The sequence below is a fragment of the Salmo salar genome, chromosome ssa13, assembly GCF_905237065.1.
Source record: "Salmo salar chromosome ssa13, Ssal_v3.1, whole genome shotgun sequence".
Classification (NCBI taxonomy): Eukaryota; Metazoa; Chordata; class Actinopteri; order Salmoniformes; family Salmonidae; genus Salmo; species Salmo salar.
Window position 1 is genome coordinate 25243860 of NC_059454.1, and position 25579 is coordinate 25269438.

The 25579-nt window shown below is 46.7% G+C and overlaps 1 protein-coding gene across 1 annotated transcript in view; it reads left to right on the top strand.

Moving 5' to 3' along the window:
• LOC106566728 (nuclear receptor coactivator 3-like) overlaps positions 1 to 21186 on the top strand; it is a 107280-nt gene extending 86094 nt beyond the window's left edge. The window contains 20 exon segments of the mRNA XM_014135048.2: positions 826 to 986; positions 7885 to 7985; positions 8093 to 8267; positions 12543 to 12725; positions 12848 to 12934; positions 13140 to 13280; positions 13535 to 13682; positions 14342 to 14886; positions 15024 to 15115; positions 15117 to 16109; positions 16302 to 16416; positions 16550 to 16723; positions 16876 to 17106; positions 17283 to 17388; positions 17539 to 18037; positions 18119 to 18220; positions 18406 to 18640; positions 18963 to 19140; positions 19240 to 19432; positions 20145 to 21186. Coding sequence (XP_013990523.1) covers positions 826 to 986; positions 7885 to 7985; positions 8093 to 8267; positions 12543 to 12725; positions 12848 to 12934; positions 13140 to 13280; positions 13535 to 13682; positions 14342 to 14886; positions 15024 to 15115; positions 15117 to 16109; positions 16302 to 16416; positions 16550 to 16723; positions 16876 to 17106; positions 17283 to 17388; positions 17539 to 18037; positions 18119 to 18220; positions 18406 to 18640; positions 18963 to 19140; positions 19240 to 19432; positions 20145 to 20156 — 4471 coding nt within the window. The 3' untranslated portion in view covers positions 20157 to 21186.
• Positions 21187 to 25579: the final 4393 nt, after the last annotated feature.

The window sequence follows — 25579 nt, forward strand, 5'->3', positions numbered from 1 at the left end:
CATTTTTATTCATACATTTGGAATTACAACAGGGCTTTTTACTGTATTCTACTGTAGGTCAACCCTGGCTACTGACTCTGGAGATCACGAGTAGCTGTAGTCATTCACCTTAAGAGTATCTTGTCTACACAGGCAGCCCAATACTGATTTTGTTCACCCCTAATTGGTCTTTTGACCAAACACATCAGATCTTTTTCAGAGCTGATCTGATTGGTCAAAATGCCAATTAGTAAAAAAAGATCAGAGTTGGGCTGCCTGTGTAAACATAGCCAATTTGAACCAGTTTGAAACCGGTTACACAATATTTGACCATTAGATTATTTGGGTGGGATATTGGGTTAAGCTCAACATTGACCTGTTGGAAACCGGTTTCTGTTTGAATAGTCTGAAACTCCATTCTCAAAGTCATGGAAGGTTGAATGTGTATGTCCAAGCAAGGATGAGTCAATGCTCAGAGTACCTGAACTAGAGAATGAAAGATTGTTATTAAAGTGATCGAGCCACATTCCCAAAATGCTATACTGTAATTGACATTCGGCGCATTAAAGACTCTGGGCAGATTCGGTAACCTTAAACATGGAAATAGGCCGTTTTCGTAGTCAAACTACCAGGGTCATATTCAGTCGGCATGGAATTATTATTATTTTTTAATAGTTTTGAAATGGACAACGAATACAAGCATTTCTTATTGTATAATTTCAGGTAGTCCCTCCCTGTTTCAGTCCATTTTCTTCCATTTGGTGCCTAATGAATAGAACCCTGGTAAAACAACTGTAAATAATAATGGTGAATACCGGTAATAACACATAGTGGTATACCCTGTAGGTGTGAGCGGAGACGGCGGGAGCAGGAGACTAAATACATCGAGGAGCTGGCCGAATTGATCTCTGCCAACCTCGGTGACATCGACAGCTTCAACGTCAAGCCAGACAAGTGTGCCATCCTCAAAGAGACAGTGCGCCAGATCAGACAGATAAAAGAGCAGGGTGAGTAGAGACAGACACCCACTGTAGCCGTGGCTAACCCATTAGTAATATCTGTCACTTTATCACTGACTACACAGTACCACTCTTAGACATGGCTGTCTCAGAACCAGTACTGTGGCAATGTCAGAAATGGCACCCTATTCCCTATTTGGGGCACTACTTTTTGTCAGCCTGAGGACAAGACTAATAGTAAACCCATCACCAATACTTTCATCATATCACCCCTTGAATCTGTGGCTCCCAATGTTGTTAGTGCACCTAAAAGATTTTGAGTGTTATTGGCCTTGATCATAGCCTAGTAGATGTGAACGTAGCACTGGAGTGGCACTGGAGTAGCACTGGAGTGGCACTGGAGTGGCACTGGTTTAGCACTGGAGTAGCACTGGAGTAGCACTGGTTTAGCACTGGAGTAGCACTGGAGTAGCACTGGAGTAGCACTGGAGTGGCACTGGATTAGCACTGGAGTGGTACTGGAGTAGCACTGGTTTTGCACTGGAGTGGCACTGGATTAGCACTGGAGTGGCACTGGAAAGTCAGATGGGCTAAGAGGGAGGCAATTAGAGCTGATAGTATGGAGCAGGTCTGTGAGAGGGCTGGAGCCCTGGCTGTGTGTCTTTCCCCCAGAGCAGCTGGGCCAGGGAGAGGAGGGGAGGGACAGAGGAGAGGGAGAACTGTGGGCCCAGGTGCACAGAGCCACATACTCATCCATCACTCATTCATCTCCACACCATTTCACAGCCTGGGCTGTTGGTGATTGTTTGGGGGGAACTTTGGCAGGGCTTTGTGTGTATGTCACTACTTTTGTGTGCCTGTCTGTGTGTGCGTGTGTGCGTGTGTGTGTGTGTGTGTGTACGTGCGAGAGCAACTATGGTTGTGTAACTGCCGTTACAGGTAATCAAACCGAACGGCTTTGCCTCCGTTATTGTCTGGTACAATCTTGTTGAAGTTGTTGTAGATAGTGAATCATTTGCAGACTTTTACAGTAATTTTACAGTACTTTTGAGCATGTTTCATTCCCCCTTTGGATAGGCACCACAGGTGTTCACAATGGCTTGGAGGCACAGGAGGTTGGTGGTACCTTAATTAGGGAGGACAGGCTCATAGTAGCGGCTGGGACGGAGTAAATGAAATGGAATCGAACTCATCAAACTCATGGTTTCCATGTGTTTGATACCATTCCAATCACTCCATTCCAGTCATTATTATGAGCAGTCCTCCCCTCAGCAGCCTCCTGTGATGGGTATTGGTAGGGGGACCGGCAGGGAGTAGTAGGCTCAAGTTGGCCCTAGACACTGATCTAAGATCAGTTTAGTGTCCTAGATCTAGCTGAGCCTAATTGAGTGGGAGGATTATAGTCTGAACAGAGACTGAGGCAGGGGGAAGTGACAGTCAGTCTGAACAGAGACCGAGACTGAGGCAGGGGGAGGTGACAGTTAGTCTCTGCCACCTCGACAGGAAGGGGAAGTACAGCTGGCACTGACTCTCCGGAGACAGGTTGCCATAGTTACCGGAAGTGAATAATAAAGTGCCATTGGATTTCACTCTTTACAACTCTGTCTGGTTCTCTCTTTCTTTCTACAAATTTGTTCTCACCCTTTCTCTTTCTTTATTTCTCTCTCTTTCACTCTCCCTCTGTCTACCCCTTCTCTCTCCCTCTGTCTCTCTACCTTTCCTTCTACCTCTCCACCACCTCCCTCTCCTTCTGCACCCCTCTTCCCATTTTCTCTATCCCCTCTCTCTCTCAATTAAATGTCAATTTAAGGGGCTTTATTGGCATGGGAAACATATGTTAACATTAACAAAGCAAGTGAAGTAGATAATAAACAAAAGTGAAATTAACAATACAAATTAACAGTAAACATTAAGAATAAATGTGCAAATAGTTCAAGTACAAAAGGAAAAATAAATAAACATAAATATGGGTTGTATTTACAATGGTGTTTGTTCTTCACTGGTTGCCCTTTTCTTGTGGCAACAGGTCACAAATATTGCTGCTGTGATTGCACACTGTGGTATTTCACACAATAAATATGGGAGTTTATCAAAATTGGATTTGTTTTCGAATTCTTTGTGGATCTGTGTAATCTGAGGGAAATATGTGTCTCTAATATGGTCATACATTTGGCATGAGGTTAGGAAGTGCAGCTCAGTTTCCACTTCATTTTGTGGCAGTGTGCACATAGCCTGTCTTCTCTTGAGAGCCAGGTCTGCCTACGGCGGCCTTTCTCAATAGCAAGGCTAAGGTTTACTGAGTCTGTACATAGTCAAAGCTTTCCTTAAATTTGGGTCAGTCCCAGTGGTCAGGTATCCTAAGATTTGTATTTGATCATGTATATGTTTACCCATACATCTTCGTTTTGGATAGATAACTGTTCGTGTTGTTGTTTGTTTAGTGTTTTCCAATTTTCCCAGAAGTGGTTCGAGTCTATGGATTCTTCAATTACATTGAGCTGATTTCTGACGTGCTGTTCCTTCTTTTTCCGTAGTGTATTTCTGTATTTCTGTATCACCATAGTAAAGGTGTAGGCTCAGGTTTTCTGGGTCTCTATGTTTTTGTTTGGATAGGTTTCTAGATTTCTTTCTTTGGTTTTTGCATTCTTCGTCAAACCATTTGTCATTGTTGTTAATTTTCTTCGGTTTTCTGTTTGTCATTTTTAGATTTGATTGGGAAGCTAAGAGGTCAAATATACTGTTTAGATTTTCTATTGCCAAGTTTACACCTTCACTATTACAGTGAAATGTTTTGTCCAGGAAGTTGTCTAAAAGGGATTGAATTTGTGTTGCTTAATTGTTTTTTGGTAGGTTTCCACACTACATTCCTTTCATCTATAGTATTTCTTAATATTATTCCATCCTTTGGCTTTGATGCCTCATGATTGAGTATTACTCTGTTCAAGTAGACTGTGATTTTGCTGTGATCTGATAAGGGTGTCAGTGGGTTGACTGAATGCTCTGAGAGACTCTGGGTTGAAGTCAGTGATAAAGTAGTCTACAGTACTACTGCCAAGAGATGAGTCCCCTCGAAGCCTACCATTGACTTTGTACATACCAGCGTACGACAGAGCTGCAGGAGTTGTGACCCGTTTTTGTTGGTTATGTTGTCATAGTTGTGCCTAGGGGGGCATATGGGGCAGGGATTGCTGTCACCTCCAGGTAGGTGTTTGTCCCCCTGTGTGCTGAGGGTGTCAGGTTCTTGTCCAGTTCTGACATTTAGGTCGCCACAGACTAGTACATGTCCCTGGGCCTGGAAATTATTGATTTCCCCCTCTAGGATCTCTACCTTCAGAGCAGGGCTGGCTGTTTTTCTTTCTGTTTGCTGTATCTGTCCCCCCTGGGACCTAATCAGATTGAAGGATTCCTGTAGCCCAGCTCCAGATAGCTTCTGCATTAATACTGCTGTTGCCTAGTGCCTGCCTGGATCTCTGCCAGCCAGCCAGTCCCTCTTAAATCTCACACTAAATATAAAGTATGAAGGCAGCAAGGCAAGCTGCTACCTAGTCCACACCATACACGACACTGCTCTGGTCTACGTCCAGCCCTGGTCTGGTCTCAGCCCCTTCGCTCCTCAGACAGAGAAGGCTGCATATGGATGTTGCTCCCCTTACCTGGTGCTTTGTGTGGAGGGAAGGTTCGAAAACGCTGACCCCTGGTGGTTGTTGGAGCTCTAATAAGTGGATTGTGATGTAGTTACACAGATCTGTGTCTAAAGAGTTTACTTTACGCCTTTCACAGCTCATCTCTTCATACTTGAAATGTTTTCTTATTTGCACACACACTTGCACAGGAGATTGTACAGGAGATGTGTGTTAGGAATTCAAGGTGTGTTAGGAATTCAAGATGGCGCCGAAGGGGAGCGCTGCCATCTTATTGGCTCTTAACCAACCATGCTATTTTGTTTGTTTTTGCACGTTGTTCGTAATTTGTTTTGTACATAATGTTGCTGCTACTGTCTCTTATGACCCGAAAAGAGCTTCTGAACATCAGAACTGAGATTACTCACCTCAAATTGGATGAGGAGTTATTCATCAATAAGTCGGTTGCGAGGGATATGCTACAGACACCCGATCAGGCCCAGATCCCTGTGATTCGCTGGAAAGGGAAACGTAAGTTCCGCGGAAAGAGATCAGGATGCCTTGTGAGGATCAGGCGACGAGTGGCTAATCTGCCCTTGCCTTCCGTTCTGCTAGCTAACGTTCCATCGCTGGAAAATAAATGGGACGTACTGAAAGCACATATATCCTACCAACGGGACATTAAAAACTGTAATATATTATGTTTCACGAGTCGTGGCTGAACGACGACATTAAGAACATACAGCAAGCGGGTTACACACTCTATCGGCAGGACAGAACAGCAGCCTCTGGTAAGACACGGGGCGGAGGCCTATGCATATTTGTAAACAATAGCTGGTGCATGATATCTAAGGAAGTCTCAAGGTTTTGCTCACCTGAGGTAGAGTATCTCGTGATAAGCTGTAGACCACACTATCTACCTAGAGAGTTCATCTGTATTTTTCGTAGCTGTCTACATACCACCACAGACCGATGCTGGCACTAAAACCGCACTCAATGAGCTGTGTTCCGCCATAAGCAAACAGGAAAACGCTCATCCAGAGGCGGCACTCCTAGTGGCCAGGGACTTTAATGCAGGAAAACTTCAATCAGTTGTTAAATGTGCAACCAGAGGGAAAATAATTGTAGACCACCTTTACTCCACACACAGAGACGTGTTCAAATCTCTCCCTCGCCCTCCATTTGGCAAATCTGACCATAACTCTATCCTCCTGATTCCTGCTTACAAGTAAAAATTTAAGCAGGAAGCACCAGTGACTCGGTCTATAAAAAAAGTGGTCAGATGAAGCAGATTCTAAACTACAGGACTGTTTTGCTAGCACAGACTGGAATATGTTCCGGGATTCTTCCGATGGCATAGAGGAGTACAACACATCAGTCACTGGCTTTATCAATAAGTGTATCGACGACGTCATCCCCACAGTGACTGTACGTACATACCCCAACCAGAAGCCAAGGATTATAGGCAACATTCGCACTGAGCTAAAAGGTAGAGCTGCCGCTTTCAAGGAGCGGGACTCTAACCCGGAAGCTTATAAGAAATCCCGCTATGCCCTACAACAAACCATCAAACAGGCAAAGCGTTAATACTGGACTAAGATCGAATCGTACTACACCGGCTCCAATGCTCGTCAGATGTGGCAGGGCTTGCAAACTATTACAGACTACAAAGGGAAGCACAGCCGAGAGCTGCCCAGTGACACGAACCTACCAGACGAGCTAAATAACTTCTAATCTCGCTTCGAGGCAAGTAACAATGAAACATGCATGAGAGCATCAGCTGTTCTGGACGACAATGTGATCACGCTCTCCGCAGCCGATGTGAGTAAGACCTTTATACAAGTCAACATTCACAAGGCCGCAGGGCCAGATGGATTACCAGGACGTGTACTCCGAGCATGCGCTGACCAACTGGCAAGTGTCTTCACTGACATTTTCAACCGCTCCCTGTCTGAGACTGTGATACCAACATGTTTCAAGCAGACCACCATAGTCCCTGTGCCCAATAACACTAAGGTAACCTGCCTAAATGACTACCCACGTCTGTAGCCATGAAATGCTTTGAAAGGCTGGTCATGGCTCACATCAACACCATTATCCCAGAAACCCTAGACCCACTTCAATTTGCATACCGCCCCAACAGATCCACAGATGATGCAGTCTCTTGTGCACTCCACACTGCCCTTTCCCACCTGGACAAAAGGAACACGTGAGAATGCTATTCATTGTCTACAGCTCAGCGTTCAACACCATAGTGCTCTCCAACCTCATCACTAAGCTAAGGATCCTGCGACTAAACACCTCCCTCTGCAACTGGATCCTGGACTTCCTGACGGCCGCCCCCAGGTGGTAAGGGTAGGTAACAACACATCCACCTCGCTGATCCTCAACACGGGGGCCCCTCGGGTGCGTGCTCAATACCCTCCTGTACTCTCTGTTTACTCATGACAGGCACGACTCCAACACCATCATTGAGTTTGCTGATGACACAACAGTGGTAGGCCTGATCACTGACAACGATGAGACAGCCTATAGGGAGGAGGTCAGAGACCTGACTGTGTGGTGCCAGGACAACAACCTCTCCCTCAATGTGATCAAGACAAAGGAGATGATTGTGGACTACAGGAAAAGGAGGACGGAGCACGGCCCCATTCTCATCGACGGGGCTGTAGTGGAGCAGGTTGAGAGCTTCAAATTCCTTGGTGTCCACATCACCAACAAACTAACATGGTCCAAGCACACCAAGACAGTCGTGAAGAGGGCACGACAAAACTATTCCCCCTCAGGAGACTGAAAAGATTTCGCATGGGTCCTCAGATCCTCAAAATGTTTTACAGTTGCACCATTGAGAGCATCCTAACCGGTTGCATCACTACCTGATATGGCAACTGCTCGGCCTCCGACCGCAAGGCACTACAGAGGTTAGTGTGTACGGCCCAGTACATCACCAGGGCCCAGCTTCCTGCCATCCAGGACTTCTATACCAGGCGGTGTCAGAGGAAGGCCCTAAAAATTGTCAAAGACTCCAGCCACCCTAGTCATAGAATGTTCTTTCAGCTTCCGCACGTCAAGCGGTATTAGAACTCTACCTACATGTACGTAATTACCTCAATTACCTCGACACCGGTGCCCCCGCACATTGACACATTGACTCTGTACCGGTACCCCCTGTATATAGCCCCGCTATTATTATTATTCACTGTAAGGTCTACCTGTTATATTCGGCCCATGTGACAAATTTGAATAATAATAATTTGATTTGATTTGTTACTGTGTACTTGATTGTAGAGTCAGGCATATCTGACTGTACTGTCTCCTCCGTTCAGGCAAAGCATCCTCCAATGATGACGATGTACAGAAGTCGGACGTGTCCTCCACGGGACAGGGGGTCATAGACAAAGACCACCTCGGGCCGCTCCTGCTTCAGGTGAGATCAAAGGTCACTACTCTCCTCTTTGATTGGCTGGCTGTGCTGACTCTGGCCTCTTATTGGCCTTTGTACTGACTGTTCATGTGTTTTCCCTCTTTCCTCAGGCCCTGGATGGCTTCCTGTTTGTGGTGAACCGGGAGGGCAGCATCGTGTTTGTGTCTGACAACGTGACACAGTACCTGCAGTACAAACAGGAGGAGCTCATCAACACTTCCGTCTACAACATCCTCCATGAGGACGACAGGGAGGAGTTCCACAAGAACCTGCCCAAGACCAATGGTACCACACACACATACACACACACACACACTGTGACCCACCTGCTCACACACAGAGAGCTAGTGCTAAGCAGACAGAGCGTGGCAGAGCTGTCAGTCACACTCAGTGGTCCAGACAGTGTAAAACAAGCCTGTGCTCTATTCAGATCTCATGGCAGCCATCTGGAAACTACTCACTACTGAATAATGCACCGCTGCACTTCCCCAGCTTTCATTCTCTGTGTGTGTGTGTCTATTTATAAAGCTGATTAATTATGGATACGGGTGCTCAGCTGAACCTGCTCCCCGATTTTACTCCCCAGCAGTGTCAGTGGCACCAAAGTGTCATCTCTCTCTCTGTGTTTTGTACTTTGTCTTTTTCACCTATTCTCTTGCCTATTTTTATACTTAACTTAGTGTTGAATAATGTGGTTGGTAGGACTAGTTTCTTTCTTTTGCTTTCCCTTTCTCTATATTTCTTTTGTATTCTCTCTCCTCCCCACACCTCTCCCCCATCATTATCTCTGACCCCATGAATGAAATACGCTCTCTCTGCACATTGCTGTGAGATGACCACTGACCACGCCAACTGGGGCTTCACACACACACACACACACACACACACACACACACACACATAACACACATTTTCTCTCACTTACACAATCCCCTGTGTGTGTATAGGGGGTGGGATGTTTATGTTTCTTGTGTGTGTTTTCTCCCTGAATTGACCCCTCTGTCCAGCCTAAGTGCTGGTTAATTGTGTCTGAGGGGAAATGCCAGGCCTCACGGCCAGGCGGTGTTGTTGTCTCTATCAGGCTGGAGAAAAGATCCTAACGGTCTAAGACCTTGTTAAATCATCTCTCAGTATCAGTTAGAAACCCCCATGCCCTAGGGCCCCTTCTCTGTACAGACACATGTTCCCTCCCTTCACCTGCCCTGTCAGAAACAGACAGTCTGGAGGCCTTGGTCCCTGATAAGGCTTCAGACAGACTGGAGGCCTTGGTCCCTGATAAGGCTTCAGCCAGACTGGAGGCCTTGGTCCCTGATAAGGCTTCAGACAGACTGGAGGCCTTGGTCCCTGATAAGGCTTCAGACAGACTGGAGGCCTTGGTCCCTGATAAGGCATCAGACAGACTGGAGGCCTTGGTCCCTGATAAGGCTTCAGCCAGACTGGAGGCCTTGGTCCCTGATAAGGCTTCAGACAGACTGGAGGCCTTGGTCCCTGATAAGGCTTCAGACAGACTGGAGGCCTTGGTCCCTGATAAGGCTTCAGCCAGACTGGAGGCCTTGGTCCCTGATAAGGCTTCAGACAGACTGGAGGCCTTGGTCCCTGATAAGGCTTCAGACAGACTGGAGGCCTTGGTCCCTGATAAGGCAGACTGAAGGCCTTGGTCCTTGATAAGGCATCAGACAGACTGGAGGCCTTGGTCCCTGATAAGGCTTCAGACAGATTGGAGGCCTTGGTCCCTGATAAGGCAGACTGAAGGCCTTGGTCCCTGATAAGGCATCAGACAGACTGGGGACCTTGGTCCCTGATAAGGCATCAGACAATCCTTGGGGGAGACTGGGGCCCTGTTCCAAACCTTCCTCCCTCATGTCTTAATCATTGATCTCACATGACTGAATAGGAGAGAGGCCATGTAATGGAACCTGTGCTATTTGAACACATTTTTAATTGTGTTTGTGTCAGACAAGAGAGCATGTAGGATGGATGCTAAAAGTATTTTCACAGGGCCTACAGTAGGATCTCTGTCTTTGAAGTTTAGTTGAGCACCCCTCCCCCACCCCATCCCCTTTCTTGTGAAGGTGACCCTCTGGGTGGCTGTGCTCTGATGAGGAGTCAGGGCCCAAATCAGGATAGATGGCTGGGTGTACCTGCCTACCTGGCTGCTCTGCTCCCCCCCCCCTGCCCTCGGCAGCTGCACAGGGCTGGAGGGATATTGGAAATCGACACTTCAGCTACATTAATCCCATGGTCCATTTAGCCAGGAATCAGAACGAGAGGGGATACTTCTGCTTTTAGATTTAAGGAGGAAAGTAGTAATACTCTAGCAAGCAGGGCTGATTCAACTGTCACGTGTGTTGTGTGTCCCGATATTTGAACGATTTAGAAGATTACACATTCTTTCTTGAATTCATCTCATATCATGTTTGTCTCTGGTTGTGCCGTGTGTCCTTGTTGTATTATCCAACTGCAAGTCGCTCCGGATAAGCGTGTTAGCTCAATTATATAATGTTATGTGTGACACTGACTAAATATGTTTGTGAGTATAGTGAGACACAGAGTTTGTCAGTATACTGTAAGTACTGTAGGTCTGGGGCTCTCTATCAGTGTCCCATCCCTATAACCTTATGTACTGATGCCTCTCTTTAATGAGGAATGAGATTGTTTTTCTTGAGTGTTTTGGTAATTTTGTATATTTTGTATAGAGTGCCTTCAGAAAATATTCACCTTATATTTGCCTTATTAATATGAAATTGATTATATTGCAAAATAATTTTTGGTCACTGCCCTACACACAATACCCCATAATGTCAAAGTGGAATTATGTTTTTCAACATTTTTCTAAGTTAGTAAAAGATTTTAAGGTGAAATGTGTTAAGTCAATAAGTATTCAACCCGTTTTGGAAAGGCTAAATAAGTTCAGGGGTAAAACTTTGCATAACAAGTCACATAATAAGTTGCATGGACTCATTCTGTGTGCAATAATAGTGTTTAACATCTCTGTACCCCACACATACAATTATCTGTAAGGTCCCTCAGTCGAGCAGTGAATTTCAAACACAGATTCAACGACTAAGACCATAGAGGTTTTCCAATGCCTCGCAAAGGGCACCTATTGGTAGATTGGATTTTATTTTATTTTAAATTAACATTGAATATCCCTTTGAGCATGGTGAATTTATTAATGACACCTTGGATGGTGTATCAATACACCCAGACACTACAAAGATACAGGTGTCCTTCCTAACTCAGTTGCCAGAGAGGAAAGAAACCGCTCAGGGATTTCACCATAAGGCCAATCAATCAATCAATCAATCAAATGTATTTATAAAGCCCTTTTTACATCAGCCAATGACACAAAGTGCTATACAGAAACCCAGCCTAAAATCCCAAACAGCAAGCAATGCAGATGTAGAAGCACCATGGCTAGGAAAAACTCCCTAGAAAGACGGGAACCTAGGAAGAAACCTAGAGAGGAACCAGGCTCTGAGGGGTGGCCAGTCCTCTTCTGACTGTGCCGGGTTGAGATTATAACAGTACATGGCTAAGATGTCCAAACGTTCATAGATGACGATCGGGGTCAAATAATAATAATAATAATAATCACAGTGTTTGCAGAGGGTGCAACAGGTCAGCACTGGTGACTTTGGTGACTAATGGTGACTTTAAAACAGTTAGAGTTTAATGGCTGTGATAGGAGAAAACGGAGGATGGATCAACATTGTAGTACTAACCTAATTGACAGAGTGAAAAGAAGGAAGCCTGTACAGAATACAAATATTCCAAAACATGCATCCTGTTTGCAACAAGGCACTAAAGTAATACTGAAAAAAATGTGGCAAAGCAATTAATGTTTTGTCCTGAATATAAGGTATTATGTTTGGGGCAAATCCAATGCAACACATTACTGAGTACCACTCTCCATATTTTCAAGCATAGTGGTGGCTGCATCATGTTATGGTTATGCTTGTAATCGTTAAGGACTGGGGAGTTCTTCAGGATAAAAAAGAAATGGAATGGCGTTAAGCACAGGCAAAATCCTAGACGAAAACCTTGTTCAGTCTGTTTTCCACCACACACTGGGAGATTAATTTACCTTTCAGCAGGACAATAACCTAAAACACAAGGCCAAATCGACACTGGACTTACCCAGAAAGACGCACAACTGTAATCGCTGCCAAAGGTGCTTCTACAAAGTATTGACTCAGGGGTATGAATCCTTATGTAAATTAAACATTTGCAAACATTTCTAAAAACATGTTTTCACTTTATCATTATGGAAAGGGAAAGGGGGATACCTAGTCAGTTGTATGGGGTATTGTGTGTAGATGGGTGAGAAAAAAATATATTTAATCCATTTAGAATTCTGGCTGTAACACAGCAAAATGTGGAATAAGTCAAGGGGTGGGAATACTTTCTGAAGGCACTGTGTTTGTATTCTATTGTATTTTGTAAATTGTGTGCCTGCAGGGCTCCCTTGTAAAAGAGACATTGGTCTCAATGGGACTCCTTGTTAAAATATTTGTATGTACTACATGTATATTGATGTGTGTGTCTCGTCCTCCACAGTTAATGGGGTGTCCTGGGGTGGGGAGGCACCACGTCAGAAGAGCCACACCTTCACCTGTCGCATGCTGGTCAAGTTTGGCCACACCCACGGACCTGTGGAGGAGGGACCAGGAGGACCGCGCTACGAGACCATGCAATGCTTCGCCTTGACCCAGCCCAAGGCCATGATCGAAGAGGGGGAAGGTACGGACACACACACACAAACACACGACACACACAATCTCATACACACACCTGACACACACACACAAACCCAAACTTAATGTATGTGCATGTGAAGCTAAACTATTTCCCTTCTTCCTTAGATCTGCAGTCGTGTATGATCTGTGTGGCCCGTCGTGTGACTGCTGTAGAGAGAACAGAGAGCTTCAACACCCGGCACGAGCTCTCAGGTGAGACTGACCGGAACACAATTGATGTTTTTGACTTGTGTTGCAAACCTGGGTGCAGAGTTTGATTTAATGAGGCCTTGTGTGTACAAAAATTGTACAATATCCTTAAATAGGTATATACATTTACAAAAAACGTGTACAATATCTTTCAATAGGTATATACTATCTATGCTCCACAATCTCCAGCTCCTCTTCTTCCCTCCAGGTAAGCTGATCCAGATAGACCAGAACTCGCTGCGTGCGTCAATGCGTCCTGGCTGGGAGGACCTGCTGAGGCGCTGTATCCAGATGTTCCTACAGCACAGTGACGGACAGCCCTGGTCCCACAAACGCCATTATCACGAGGGTACGCCCACACACACACCTGTACCAATACACACACCTGTTACACGCAGTCGCACATGCATATGGTACCTGTCCCAAAACACGCAAACCTGTCCCAAAACACACATACCTGTCGAAAAACTCTCATGAATGGCATCACTGAGAGACATTTCTGTCATGATACCACCAACCCTATACCTCATCTTTGATATATATTCCACTTCCATATCTTGATATGAACCCATTGTATTTGCCCCCTTGTTCTTGGCCCAACAGCCTTCCTACAGGGTCACGCTGAGACCCCCCTGTACCGTTTTTCTCTCTCGGATGGCACCCCTGTCACGGCGCAGACCAAGAGCAAGCTGTACCGCCACCCCATGAGCAACGAGGCCCAGGGCTTCATATCCACCCACCTGCTACAGAGGTACACACACACACACACACACACACACACACACACACACACACACACACACACACACACACACACACACACACACACACACACACACACACACACACACACACACACACACCTTCTGAGGTAGAAAACAAGTTATACACATTCTTGCTACCTTTGCAAGACACAGAGTACACACAAACACACACACACACACAGCTGAGGTAACTGCTGCCTGCTGATATCCACAACATCCTCCCTATGCTTGGCAGATATCTCTGAAGGCTTGTATGGATGCTTCACACAGTGGAGAATGCCTACAGGCCACCTGGTGCTTTGTTCCATTCTCAGTAAAAGGAATAGATACAATTATTGTGCTTGACAAGTCTCAAAAAACACTTGGAAGAAGTAAGGATTACAAGGTTGTGTAGTGAATTGAAGAGCACCTCGTTCTCATTGTGAATAGATAGTCTTTTCCCATTAACATCTTTTTTTATTCTTTAAATGACTTTCTTCCGTGTGTATGTACTTCAGTTCCATCTTCTGAGTATTCAAGATACTCTTCTGGTAGACTGGATCTGAGTGTTTACAAGAGTAGAGCGCCAAGGATGGCATGATAACCTCACTTCTCACATGCTCTTTTCTCCTCCTGCTCCTTCTCGCCTCCTCGTCCTCTCTTCCAGGGAGCAGCATGGCTATCGCTCTGCCCAGGGCGGGGGCATGATGCCAGGGCCTATGAGGCAGCAGGGCATGGGGGGCCCCAACGTCCAGATGAACATGCCCCCTGGTGGAGGGATGGGGGGTATGAACCGGGGCTACGGGCCCATGAACGAACAGAGCCACATGGGACAGATGGGAGGGGGTTCAATGTACGGAGGGAATGGAGGTGGTGGTGGCGGCAGGGGAGGCATGGGCAACAGAATGATGCAAATGAATCAGATGAATCAGTTGAACCAGATGGGCCAGATGAACCAAATGAATCAGATGGGTCATCAGATGAACCACACAGGTCCAGGGAACCACTCTGGCATGCAGCAACATCAGCACCCCCAGCAGCAGCATCAGCACCCCCAGCAGCCCCCCTTCCAGAGCAGTGGGGGGTACGGACTGGGGGGTATGAACAGCCCCTTGGGGAGTCCCCGGATGATTGGCCCCCAGCAGGGGCTCCTGATGTCCCCCCGAAACCGAGGCAGCCCCAAGATGGGTGCCAGTCAGTACTCACCTGGAGGTACGTCAATCAGGGGGGGTACACTATACCTTTGCATAGTTTTGCTGTGCTTCATAAAACACAAGATGATCAATCTTGTTTTTGGTTTGTAGAAGTTATAGTACCGTTTCTAACAGTGTGTTTTGTTTCTGTCCCAGACATGCACTCCCCCATGGGCCCTCATGGAGGAGGAGGAGGTAGCACCTCTTTCTCCAGCAGCTCCCTCAACGCCCTTCAGGCCATCAGCGAGGGGGGTCGGGAGCTCCCTCCCCTCCACCCTCACCTCCCCCTCCCCAGCCAACAAACCAGACAGCTCCCCCAGCGTCCACTCCTCCTCTCAGTCCACCCAGCCCAGTCATCCCGCCAAATCCGGCCCGGATGACTCCAAAAGCCCAACAGGAGGCCTGGGTCCTGCGCCCAGCGTGCACCCCCTCCACCAACACCATCACCACCACCCACACCCCCAGTCCGAGAGCTCCGGAGACAGGTTGGACAGCCAGGCCCCGGCAGGCAGCAAGGAGCCCAGAGAGGGGGCCATCGAGGCTGGGGTGAGCTCAGAACCCACCCGGAGAGTCCCAGACGGTAAGGGCCATAAGAAGCTGCTGCAGCTGCTGACCTCCCCCACTGAGGAGCTGGGGTTAGGGGGAACTGGCTCCGCCTTGCCCTCTATACCTCCCCCACCAGGCAGCAGCAACACCCCAGCAGGGTCCGACACTAAGGACCCCACAGGAGGCATTTCCAGCCCTTCCTCTTCTGGAGTCTCCTCCTCTTCCTCAGCCTCCACCAATCAGGGCCAGGCGTCGGGCACGGCTCTGGCCAATGCTCTGGCCTCTGCCCACTACACGGCGTCGCTGCAGGAGAAGCACAAGATCCTCCACAAGCTGCTGCAGAACAGCAACACACCCGACGAGGTGGCCAAGATCACGGCCGAGGCCACTGGGAAGGTGACTCTGGGAGGCCAGGAAGTCTCAGGGGAGGTGGGGGCTGGAGGAGCAGGAGGAGTAACAGAGCCCAAGCAAGAGCAGCACAGCCCCAAGAAGGAGAAGACCCACGCGCTCCTCCACTACCTCCTCAACAAGGATGATACTAAAGAGCCGGTGGATGTGAAGCCCAAGCCTGAGGAGCTGGAAGGAAAGGGACCCCCAGGAGCCACTGCCGGCCCCCCACCCAGAGGTCCTGGCACTGGACCCGGCCCAACGGCTGAACACCCAGAGAGCAAGATCAAGTCAGAGCCGCCTGATGAGGTAACCACACAGTGTGGTGGTCAGATCATTACATTACTGGTAGATTATTACAATTACATGAGTATAACTACTGATAAACACGTTGCCCATTGGCCTTCACTGTGAACATTTTCATTACTATGAAGTGCTTAACCTCTGTAGGTTGTGTGATACTGTGTTGTTGCTGATACATGTGTATCTATCTCTTCCCAGTTGGACAACCTGGAGTCCATCCTGGGAGGTTTGAGGGGTTCTGGCTCTGAGTTCTACCCCGAGCAGGGAGGAGGAGGGAACAAGGCCCAGGGTTGCCTCGACGAGAACCTGCAAGGTAGGACTGTTCACATTGAGCGTGTTGATGAAAAACGTTTTAGACCTAGCCGTAAAAGTAACCTCAGAGAATCTGGACACCAGTCTAACATGTACCTGTTCTATCTGCTGTGTCCCTCTGGGTGTGTGTTCAGGGAGTTCGGGGATTGCCCCTGGCCCACGAGGGCCCTTCCAGAGGGCCATGTCAGCAGACACCAAGCCTGGAGTGGCGGGGAGGCGCCCCATGCTCATCAAACAAGAGAACATGATGGGCAGCCCAGAAGGATACCCAGGGAACATGGGTGTTTGTCCACGAGGCGTTGGAACAAGTAACTTATTTAGTTATTTCACTCTCTTTTATGCTCTGAAATTTGTCTTTCCTCTGTCTTGCTCTTTCCCCTACTATCTAAGTCTGGGTTTCAGTCTGTGTCATTGCTGCTTTGAAAAAAGAGCTCATCTGTGTGTGTTTTGTGTCCCCCAGGGACGATGAACAGGGGCATGGGGGTTCCCCAGCGCTCTCCCATGGGGGGGTCAGGGGATTGGGGGATGCCCCGCTCCTGCGCCAGCCCCGTGGGCTCAGCCGGTCACCCCTCCATGAGCCGTCCTGGCATGGACTACAACTCCAAAGGCATGATGGGAGGGCCCATGGTGGGAAGGTCCAACAGTGTTCCTGGCACCAGATCCATGCTGCAGCAACAGCTAATGGACATGGGTACGTGTCTGTGTGTGTGGGTGTGTGTTAGTCCATAGAATGAAGATGGCGGATGTGATCTCTGGGATGTCTTGCTTGTGTCTGTCTGTATGCACGTGTCTATATGTGTATGTAATCTGTAGTAATTGAGAGATAGAATATCTGGTTAATATTTGTTGTGTGTTGTGTGTGTGCAGGAGGTTCTGGTGAGATGGGGATGAGTCCGTTCAGTCAGCAGGGCCAGCCCAACCAGTCTCCGTCCTGGTCTGACAGTGTGATGGGTATTGAGGGAAACCACAGCAGGTAAACTAACCCTCTTGCCCTCCATTACAATGCACTGACCCCTGCTCTTATATCTAAATAATAGTTTTAATAATATATGATTTATACCAGGACAATTGGCAGCCAATGCCATTATGTCATACAATTAACGGTTCTCTGTGTGTGTTTCAGGCGTCAGTTTGGGAACACCCTGGATGAGCTCCTGGCTCCACCCACCACCAGCGAGGGCCAGAGTGACGAGCGGGCGCTGCTGGACCAGCTGGACTCTCTGCTCAACAACACGGACGGCATCGCACTGGAGGAGATTGACCGGGCCCTGGGCATCCCCGACTTGGTCAGCCAGGGCCAGGGGCCAGAGCAGCATGGTGAGCCCTTCCCCGGCCAGGATCCTTCCATAGTGCTGGAGCAGAAGCCTCTGTACGGTCAGGGCTACCCCGGACCCCCCTCAATGGCCATGCAGTCAGCCTACGGGGGGAGCCCTATGCAGGGCCAGCCCCAACAGGGGGGCTTTGGCCCCATGCTCTCCCAGATGGGCCCAGGGGGCAGCTTCCCAGGGATGGGAGGCATGGGGGGTATGGGTCACCCCCGTGCTAACATGATGAGACCCAGGATGATGAGCGCCACCAAACCCATGAGGCTCCAGCTGGCGCAGAGACTACAGGGCCAACAGGTAGGAGACACACACACAGACAGACTGATAAACTCACACAGGACTTTATACTGACAGCTTATTCTTTCCTCCCTCCCTCAGTTTATGAGTCAGACTCGGCAGGGGATGGCCATGAAGATGGAGAACCCTGGAGCGGGCAACCCTGGCTTGAGGCCGGGTATGCAGCCTGGCATGGGGGGACAGGTAGGCACTCCCCTTTCCTCCACACACACACACACACACACACACACACACACACACACACACACACACACACACACACACTAGCATGTGGGAGCCACTTAGGCCTAACCTTTCCTTGTTGTACATTACACACAGCCAAAAATCTAAATACACACACACTCACTCTACCCCTTCCCCGTCCCCAGCCTGGCTTCCTGAATGCCCAGATGATGGCCCAGCGTAGCAGGGAGATGGTGACCATGCAGATGAGGAGACAGAGGATGATGATGCTAATGCAGCAGCAACAGCAGCAGGCGGCAGCAGTGGCCGCCGCAGGGGGGTTCAGCCCCCCTCCCAACGTCACCGCCCCCACCGGCATGGACGCCCCTATGGGAGGCCCCAACCTGGGCCCCCAGCAGTTTGGCTACGGGGGAAACTACGGTGAGTTTGGGTTTGTTTGACCTGAAGGGCCACAGAGTGTTTCTGCTTCCTAGTGGTGAGTTTTGTACTTGCAGTGGGACATGGAATGTGTGTGTGTTTATAATGAAAATATGTCATTATCATTATTTGACAATGTTGGTAACCTGTTGAATAAAAGTGATAATGCCCTCAAAGCCAGTGTTTGGAGGATATATTGGCACGGTGCTTAACAACACCTGTGCCAATATCCTCCAAACACCGGCTTTGAGGGCATTATCACTTAAGTGGGTGTGGGTGTGTGCTTGCGTTCACATGCCATTTCTTATGTAACATGTTCCTTCAGGTATGGCCCAGCAGGGTGACCCGTCGTTTGGCCCTGCGGGCAGCAGCCCCCCCAGCACCATGATGTCAGGCCGCCTGGGTCCTCAGAATCCCATGATGCAACAACATCCCCAGGGCGGACCCATGTACCAGAGCGCTGACATGAAGGGCTGGTCGCAGGGAGGCATGGCCCGCAACAGGTGTGTGTGTAGCAGGGAGGGAGAGAGAAATAACCTACAACAACCAGTGACAACATTCGTAACCAACTAACCCACCTCCTTCCCTCCCTGTCTCTCCAGCTCGTACCCCCAGCAGCAGTTTTCCCAACAGGGCAACCCGGGGCAGCAGCAGTTTGCCCAAACGGGCAACCCAGGACAGTACGGGGGCATGATGATGAATGGGGGCATGCCTTCCAATGGAGGGGGGGGCCATATGGGGCAGATGGGGATGAACCCCATGGTGATGGGACGCATGCCGATGGGGCCTGATCAGGTACACCGCTGTTGTAAATGGTGTGTGTGTGTGTGTGTGTGTGTGTGTGTGTGTGTGTGTGTGTGTGTGTGTGTGTGTGTGTGTGTGTGTGTGTGTGTGTGTGTGTGTGTGTGTGTGCATGAACGTACCTACCAGCTCTGTCTCACGTCAGAATTAGACGTTCATCCATGTTTCTCAAACATCAAATTTCGAAGTTGTTCCAAAAATCTAATTTCGAAGTGTTTAAGGTTAAGTTTAGGCATTAACTCCAAATTGTTAAGGTAAGGGTTAAGGTTTGGTATAGCCTTAAAACAAAAATATCAGAAACAACTTTCTATAGCTGGATTTGAACATGCAACCTTTGGAATAAGAGGCAGATGCTTACGGTTTGGGGTAGGCTTAAAACAAAATATCAAAAACAACTTTCTATAGCTCGAACTTGCAACCTTTGGAATCAGAAGCAGATGCTTATGCCAGTCCACCATCCCTGTCCACAACGCCCTATAGCAAAACCCAAACCTACTTGAAGGTAACGGCGCTCATTGTTGCTCCTAGTGGCCGGTTTCCATGTCATCTCCTGGCGACCTCAGACATGGATGGACGTCGAAAACTGACTTGTATCACGGGTGACCTGGCTGGCATGTACAGTAAGCATGAGTGTTATCAATATTTATGTACTCACACACACACACAATGTCTCCAAAACTAACCGCATTACCTCTCTTCCTTACAGAAATATTGCTGAACCTGAGACAGAGGCGTGTGGTGGAACAGAAACAGACTCACTGTGATCCTTTCAGAGAGATGAGTGCAGTGGTGTGTGTGTGTGTGTGTGTGTGTGTGTGTGTGCGAGCGTGTGTGTGCATGCGTGTGTGTGTGTGTGTGTGTGTGTGTGTGTGTGTGTGTGTGTGTGTGTGTGTGTGTGTGTGTGTGTGTGTGTGTGTGTGTCTGTGTAGTACTCTACTCCCACCAGTTGGGGGTGCTGCTCCTCTGGACTCGAGGCCAGTGTCGGCAGTCTCAAAGCTGGAGGAAAATAGACAGAGGACACACTATTCTACTCTCACTTCTTGTACATGAGACATGCTATGACACACACCAACACACACACCCCAAAACATCCAAGACACACTGACACACAAACACACACACACATACACAAACCGACGGATAGAAATTTGAAGACATCCTCTCTCTCGTGGGATGTGACTACCATCATGCCAAGTTCACCCCTGGCCGTGGGAATTCTCTCTGCTTTGGAACGCTATGAGAGAAGACAGTGTTTCCTAGTTCTGGTCCTGGAGGACCACTGTGTATGCAGACCATACATCCCATCCAGTCTCTGAATCCACACTTAATGAATGATATATATAGTCCATTGTTGGAGAAGGTGGGAGTTGATTGTAATCACTGATACATGGTCAGCTATTTTCACATCCCCCTAATGGATAAGATTAGGGAACCCTGATTCTAGATCTGTGGTTAGGGGCAACTTCTACCTCTATAAGCTATATTACTTTACTGATGAGCAGGCATGTAGTCAATAGCATGTAGTCAATTCAGAAGTACAGTACCAGTCAAAAGTTTGAACACACCTACTCATTCCAGGGTTTTTCTTTATTTTTACTATTTTCTGCATTGTAGAACAATAGTGAAGACATCAAAACTATGAAATAACACATATTGAATCATGGAGTAACCAAAAAAAGTGTTAAACAAATCAAATTATATTTTCTATTTGAGATTCCTCAAAGTATCCACCCTTTGAGTTGATGACAGCTTTGTACACTCTTGGCATTCTCTCAACCAGCTTCATGATGTAGTCACCTGGAATGCATGAACCAATCAGTTGTGTTGTGACAAGGTAGAGGTGGTATACAGAAGATAGCCCTATTTGGTAAAAGAACAAGTCCATATTATGTTAAGAACAGCTTAAATAAGCAAAGAGAAACGACTGTCCATCATTACTTTTATTTATTTTAAAAAAATGATTTAACCTTTAGGTCAGACAGGAAAGGAAGACCCAGAGTTAGAGGACAAGTTCATTAGTGTTACCAGCCTCAGATATTGCAGCCCAAATAAATGCTTCACAGAGTTCAAGTAACAGACACATCTCAACATCAACTGTTCAGAGGAGACAGCGTGAATCAGGTCGAAGTTCTGCAAAGAAACCACTACTAAAGGATACCAATAAGAAGAAGAGACTTGCTTGGGCCAATAAACATGAGCAATGAACATTAGACCGGTGGAAATCTGTCCTTTGGTCTGATGAGTCTAAAGGAGGAGGAGGTGTGATGGTGTGGGGTGCTTTGCTGGTGATACTGTCAGTGATTTATTTAGAATTCAAGGTACACTTAACCAGCATGGCTACCACAGCATTCTGCAGCGATACACCATCCCATCTGGTTTGCGCTTAGGGGGACTATCATCTGTTTTTCAACAGGACAACTACCCAACACACCTCCAGGCTGTGTAAGGGTTATTTGACCAAGAAGGAGAGGGATTGAGTGCTGCATCAGATGACCTGGCCTCCACAATCACCCGACCTCAAACCAATTGAGATGGTTTGGGATGAGTTGGACCACAGAGTGAAGGAAAAGCAGCCAACAAGTGCTCAGCATATGTGGGAACTCCTACAAGATTGTTGGAAAAGCATTCCAGGTGGGTGAAGCTGGTTGAGAGAATGCCAAGAGTGTGCAAAGCTGTCATCAAGGAAAAAGGTGGCTACTTTGAAGAATCTAAAATATACTTTGATTTGTTTAATACTTTTTTGGTTACTACATGATTCCATATGAGTTATTTCACTGTTATTCTACAAAATAGAAAATAGTAAAAATAAAGAAAACACCTGGAATGAGTAGGTGTGTCCAAACTTTTGACTGGTACTGTAAGTAATTAAGAGGCAGCATACATACACAGTGGACCTGCAGGAGACTGGGTTAAGGTACGACAGAAATAAATACTAGTTGGCTGTGATTGCACTTTACGGAAAGGCTGTCGTCAAAATGATTGTGGCAATATTTATTGGTCATAGAGGCCTTTACCCAAGAATTAATGCATAACAGCAAATCTTGTTAAGTTTTTATTTTGTTTTTGTGTTTGTCAGAGGATGGAGAATATTATGATTAGAAATGGATTACTGTGACGATCAATATTCTAAATGGTTAACCAATGGAAAGGCAGTAAGCACCGATTTTATAGAACACTTTCTTCTGCAGTGTGTTGATTATGGGGATGTTAGTGGATGAAAAAGGTTCAGATTATTAAAGTAGATCCTTAAAATGTACTGACCTATTTCAGAGTGCACAGTTACCCTCATATTTATACATCTATTCATAAATGTAAATAAGCATTTTAAAAACGAATGTGGATATTGTATTTTTAAGGAGGAATTTGTAAGATTCACATCTTGGTTACCTCATGGAATACTTAATAGCAATTTGTTGCCAGTTAATGAATAAGTTGATTCCTAAAGTAATCCACACACTGTGAAAGAAAGGGTTTCCCCCGATTTTAGTGTATGTTTATGCAGATTTCTAGCAATAATCCTTCCTCCTGGTTCTCCTGTGAGGGCAAAGAGAAGCACCATTTACTCAAAGCGATGGTACTGCAGTATTAGGATGTGACTCGTCTCGTTTGGAATTTTTGCTTTTGTCTGTGAATACAAATGTAAATACGCTTCAAATGTATTATATATATATAAATATATGCTTTTGTAGGTCACATACTGTTTTTGAAGAGATTGTAAGGCTTGATATTTAAAGTATAATTTTATTATTCTGTCGTAGGTCAAAATAACTTTTATTTTCAATACAAAAGGAAGGGGGTCTTTCTTTGATCAATACTGAAAAACGTTGGTTCAGTTTGCCTCAGAAAGCTACAACTGCATCTTTTGTTCTTTCAGAAAGCACTTTTTTAAATTTGTGATCTATAAATCATACATTTCTCTTTTTCAAAGGCATTTGCATAGATTTAGAGGTGCTTGTGTGATCCTGTCATTTTCTATCAATCGATGTTTAATTCAAAAGAGCAAACAAACACACACGATGCCTAAAAGAGGTGACATGTGATTGTGTTAGACTTAGGGGGGGTCCATGTTTCTTACCAGTGTGTGGATTGATATTTTTAGATAGGGCCCTATGAGTTCAATGGCTCTAGTTCCATTCCTTATAATTCCATACTCTGTTATTGGCTAGGCTACTTAACAGCAACTATGTGCTCACAGATAGGCTATTATAGACCACCCAAAGCCATTGCAATATCAATACTGCTTTTCTTCCCTTCTATTGGGCACAGATGCTGGGTTGTGGTGGTCAGTATTACTGTATGTAGGTTTTTGAGTTACGGTCTTCAACACTGCGGTTGGTTCTATTTGTGGCTTTACTTTTTGAAGTCAGCTCATATTTAGGGAGGCTGTCGGGCTACACTAGATGGTGATTTGGATTCCCTCCCTCTCTCTGTCTGGTCCTTGAAGGTTATTTGGGGACATTTTACATGATTTTATGTTGAACCTTGATTTTTCCTTTATTTTGTAACATTTTCTGTGAAGCTTTGTGAGAAATCTTTTTAAGATGTGCTCAATCCAAAGATTTGTGTTTTGTCATTCTGCAGTGCTTAGAACCCGGTCCTAGATGGTGCAAGTAAGCTATTCATGTGTGCATTTCTCGGCTGCACACCCTACATAGAATATGTTTGAATTCATGTATTCCCATTCCTACAAAACAGAGTTAACATGGGTCTGGTTCTGCTGAAGTGATTTTAATCTTGCTTGTGATTGTTGTTTTTTTGTTTCTTTGTTTTATCTCTTAAAATCTATGGCCAGTTCTAAGTTGTGGTGCTGGAAACGGTTATTTCATGAGATTGACCACTCAGAGAAGAAGCTCTTTAGTGGCACTAACCTGTGTGGTGATACAAAACTATCCCATGGACTCTGAAGATGACGGATTGCTATCTATCTTTTAACACAATGGAGAATGTCTTCAAGCTGTTTTATGGAAACTTCATTACATCTTGGAATAGTCTAGAGTGAATTTTCAGTCTTGATGAAGTATATTGAAAAAGATTGACCTACCGAATATTCAAAAGTACTATGTTCTGTGCTTTTGCTTAAAAAAAATATCCCTCTCGATTTATCCTTTGATTTAAATGAAAAGAGAGGGGAGGAAAATATAAAATGCTTGGGAAAATATACGGTCATAATTTCAGGATGTAAATTACTGTTGCATTTTTTCTTACTTGTTTCTTGATGTTAATATTGATGTAAATACAAATTTCTATTTAAACATTACATTGTGTGTGTTGTGTTTTTCATAGCGAGTGTAAGTTTCTAAGTTCCAAGTTAGCTTGGCCAGAGAGAAGGGGATGAGAACTGGGGTTTAGTCACTGGACTAAATGATGAAGAATAGGGGCACTTATCATCTGGGTGCAAATGATGTCTGGAGACTGGGGGTCTGCGTGAACTAGGAGCAAGAGGTAAGAGGGTGAGAGAGGAGGTGAGGGGGTCTCTGATGGGGGGGGTGTATGAGGTTTTGAGAGGTTTTGAGAGGAAGGTGGAGGGTACAGTAGGCTGGAAAGGTGGCAACACTGAGGTCATTTGCGTCTCTGCATGTCTGTCAGACATATCAGTGTGGATGACGGATCACCAGCTCAAGCTGAACCTCGGCAAGACGGAGCTGCTCTTCCTCCCGGGGAAGGACTGCCCGTTCCATGATCTCGCCATCACGGTTGACAACTCCCTTGTGTCCTCCTCCCAGAGTGCTAAGAACCTTGCGTGATCCTGGACAACACCCTGTCGTTCTCCACTAACATCAAGGCAGTGACCCGATCCTGTAGGTTCATGCTCTACAACATTCGCAGAGTACGACCCTGCCTCACACAGGAAGCGGCGCAGGTCCTAATCCAGGCACTTGTCATCTCCCGTCTGGATTACTGCAACTCGCTGTTGGCTGGGCTCCCTGCCTGTGCCATTAAACCCCTACAACTCATCCAGAACGCCGCAGCCCGTCTGGTGTTCAACCTTCCCAAGTTCTCTCACATCACCCCGCTCCTCCGCTCTCTCCACTGGCTTCCAGTTGAAGCTCGCATCCGCTACAAGACCATGGTGATTGCCTACGGAGCTGTGAAGGGAACGGCACCTCCATACCTTCAGGCTCTGATCAGGCCCTACACCCA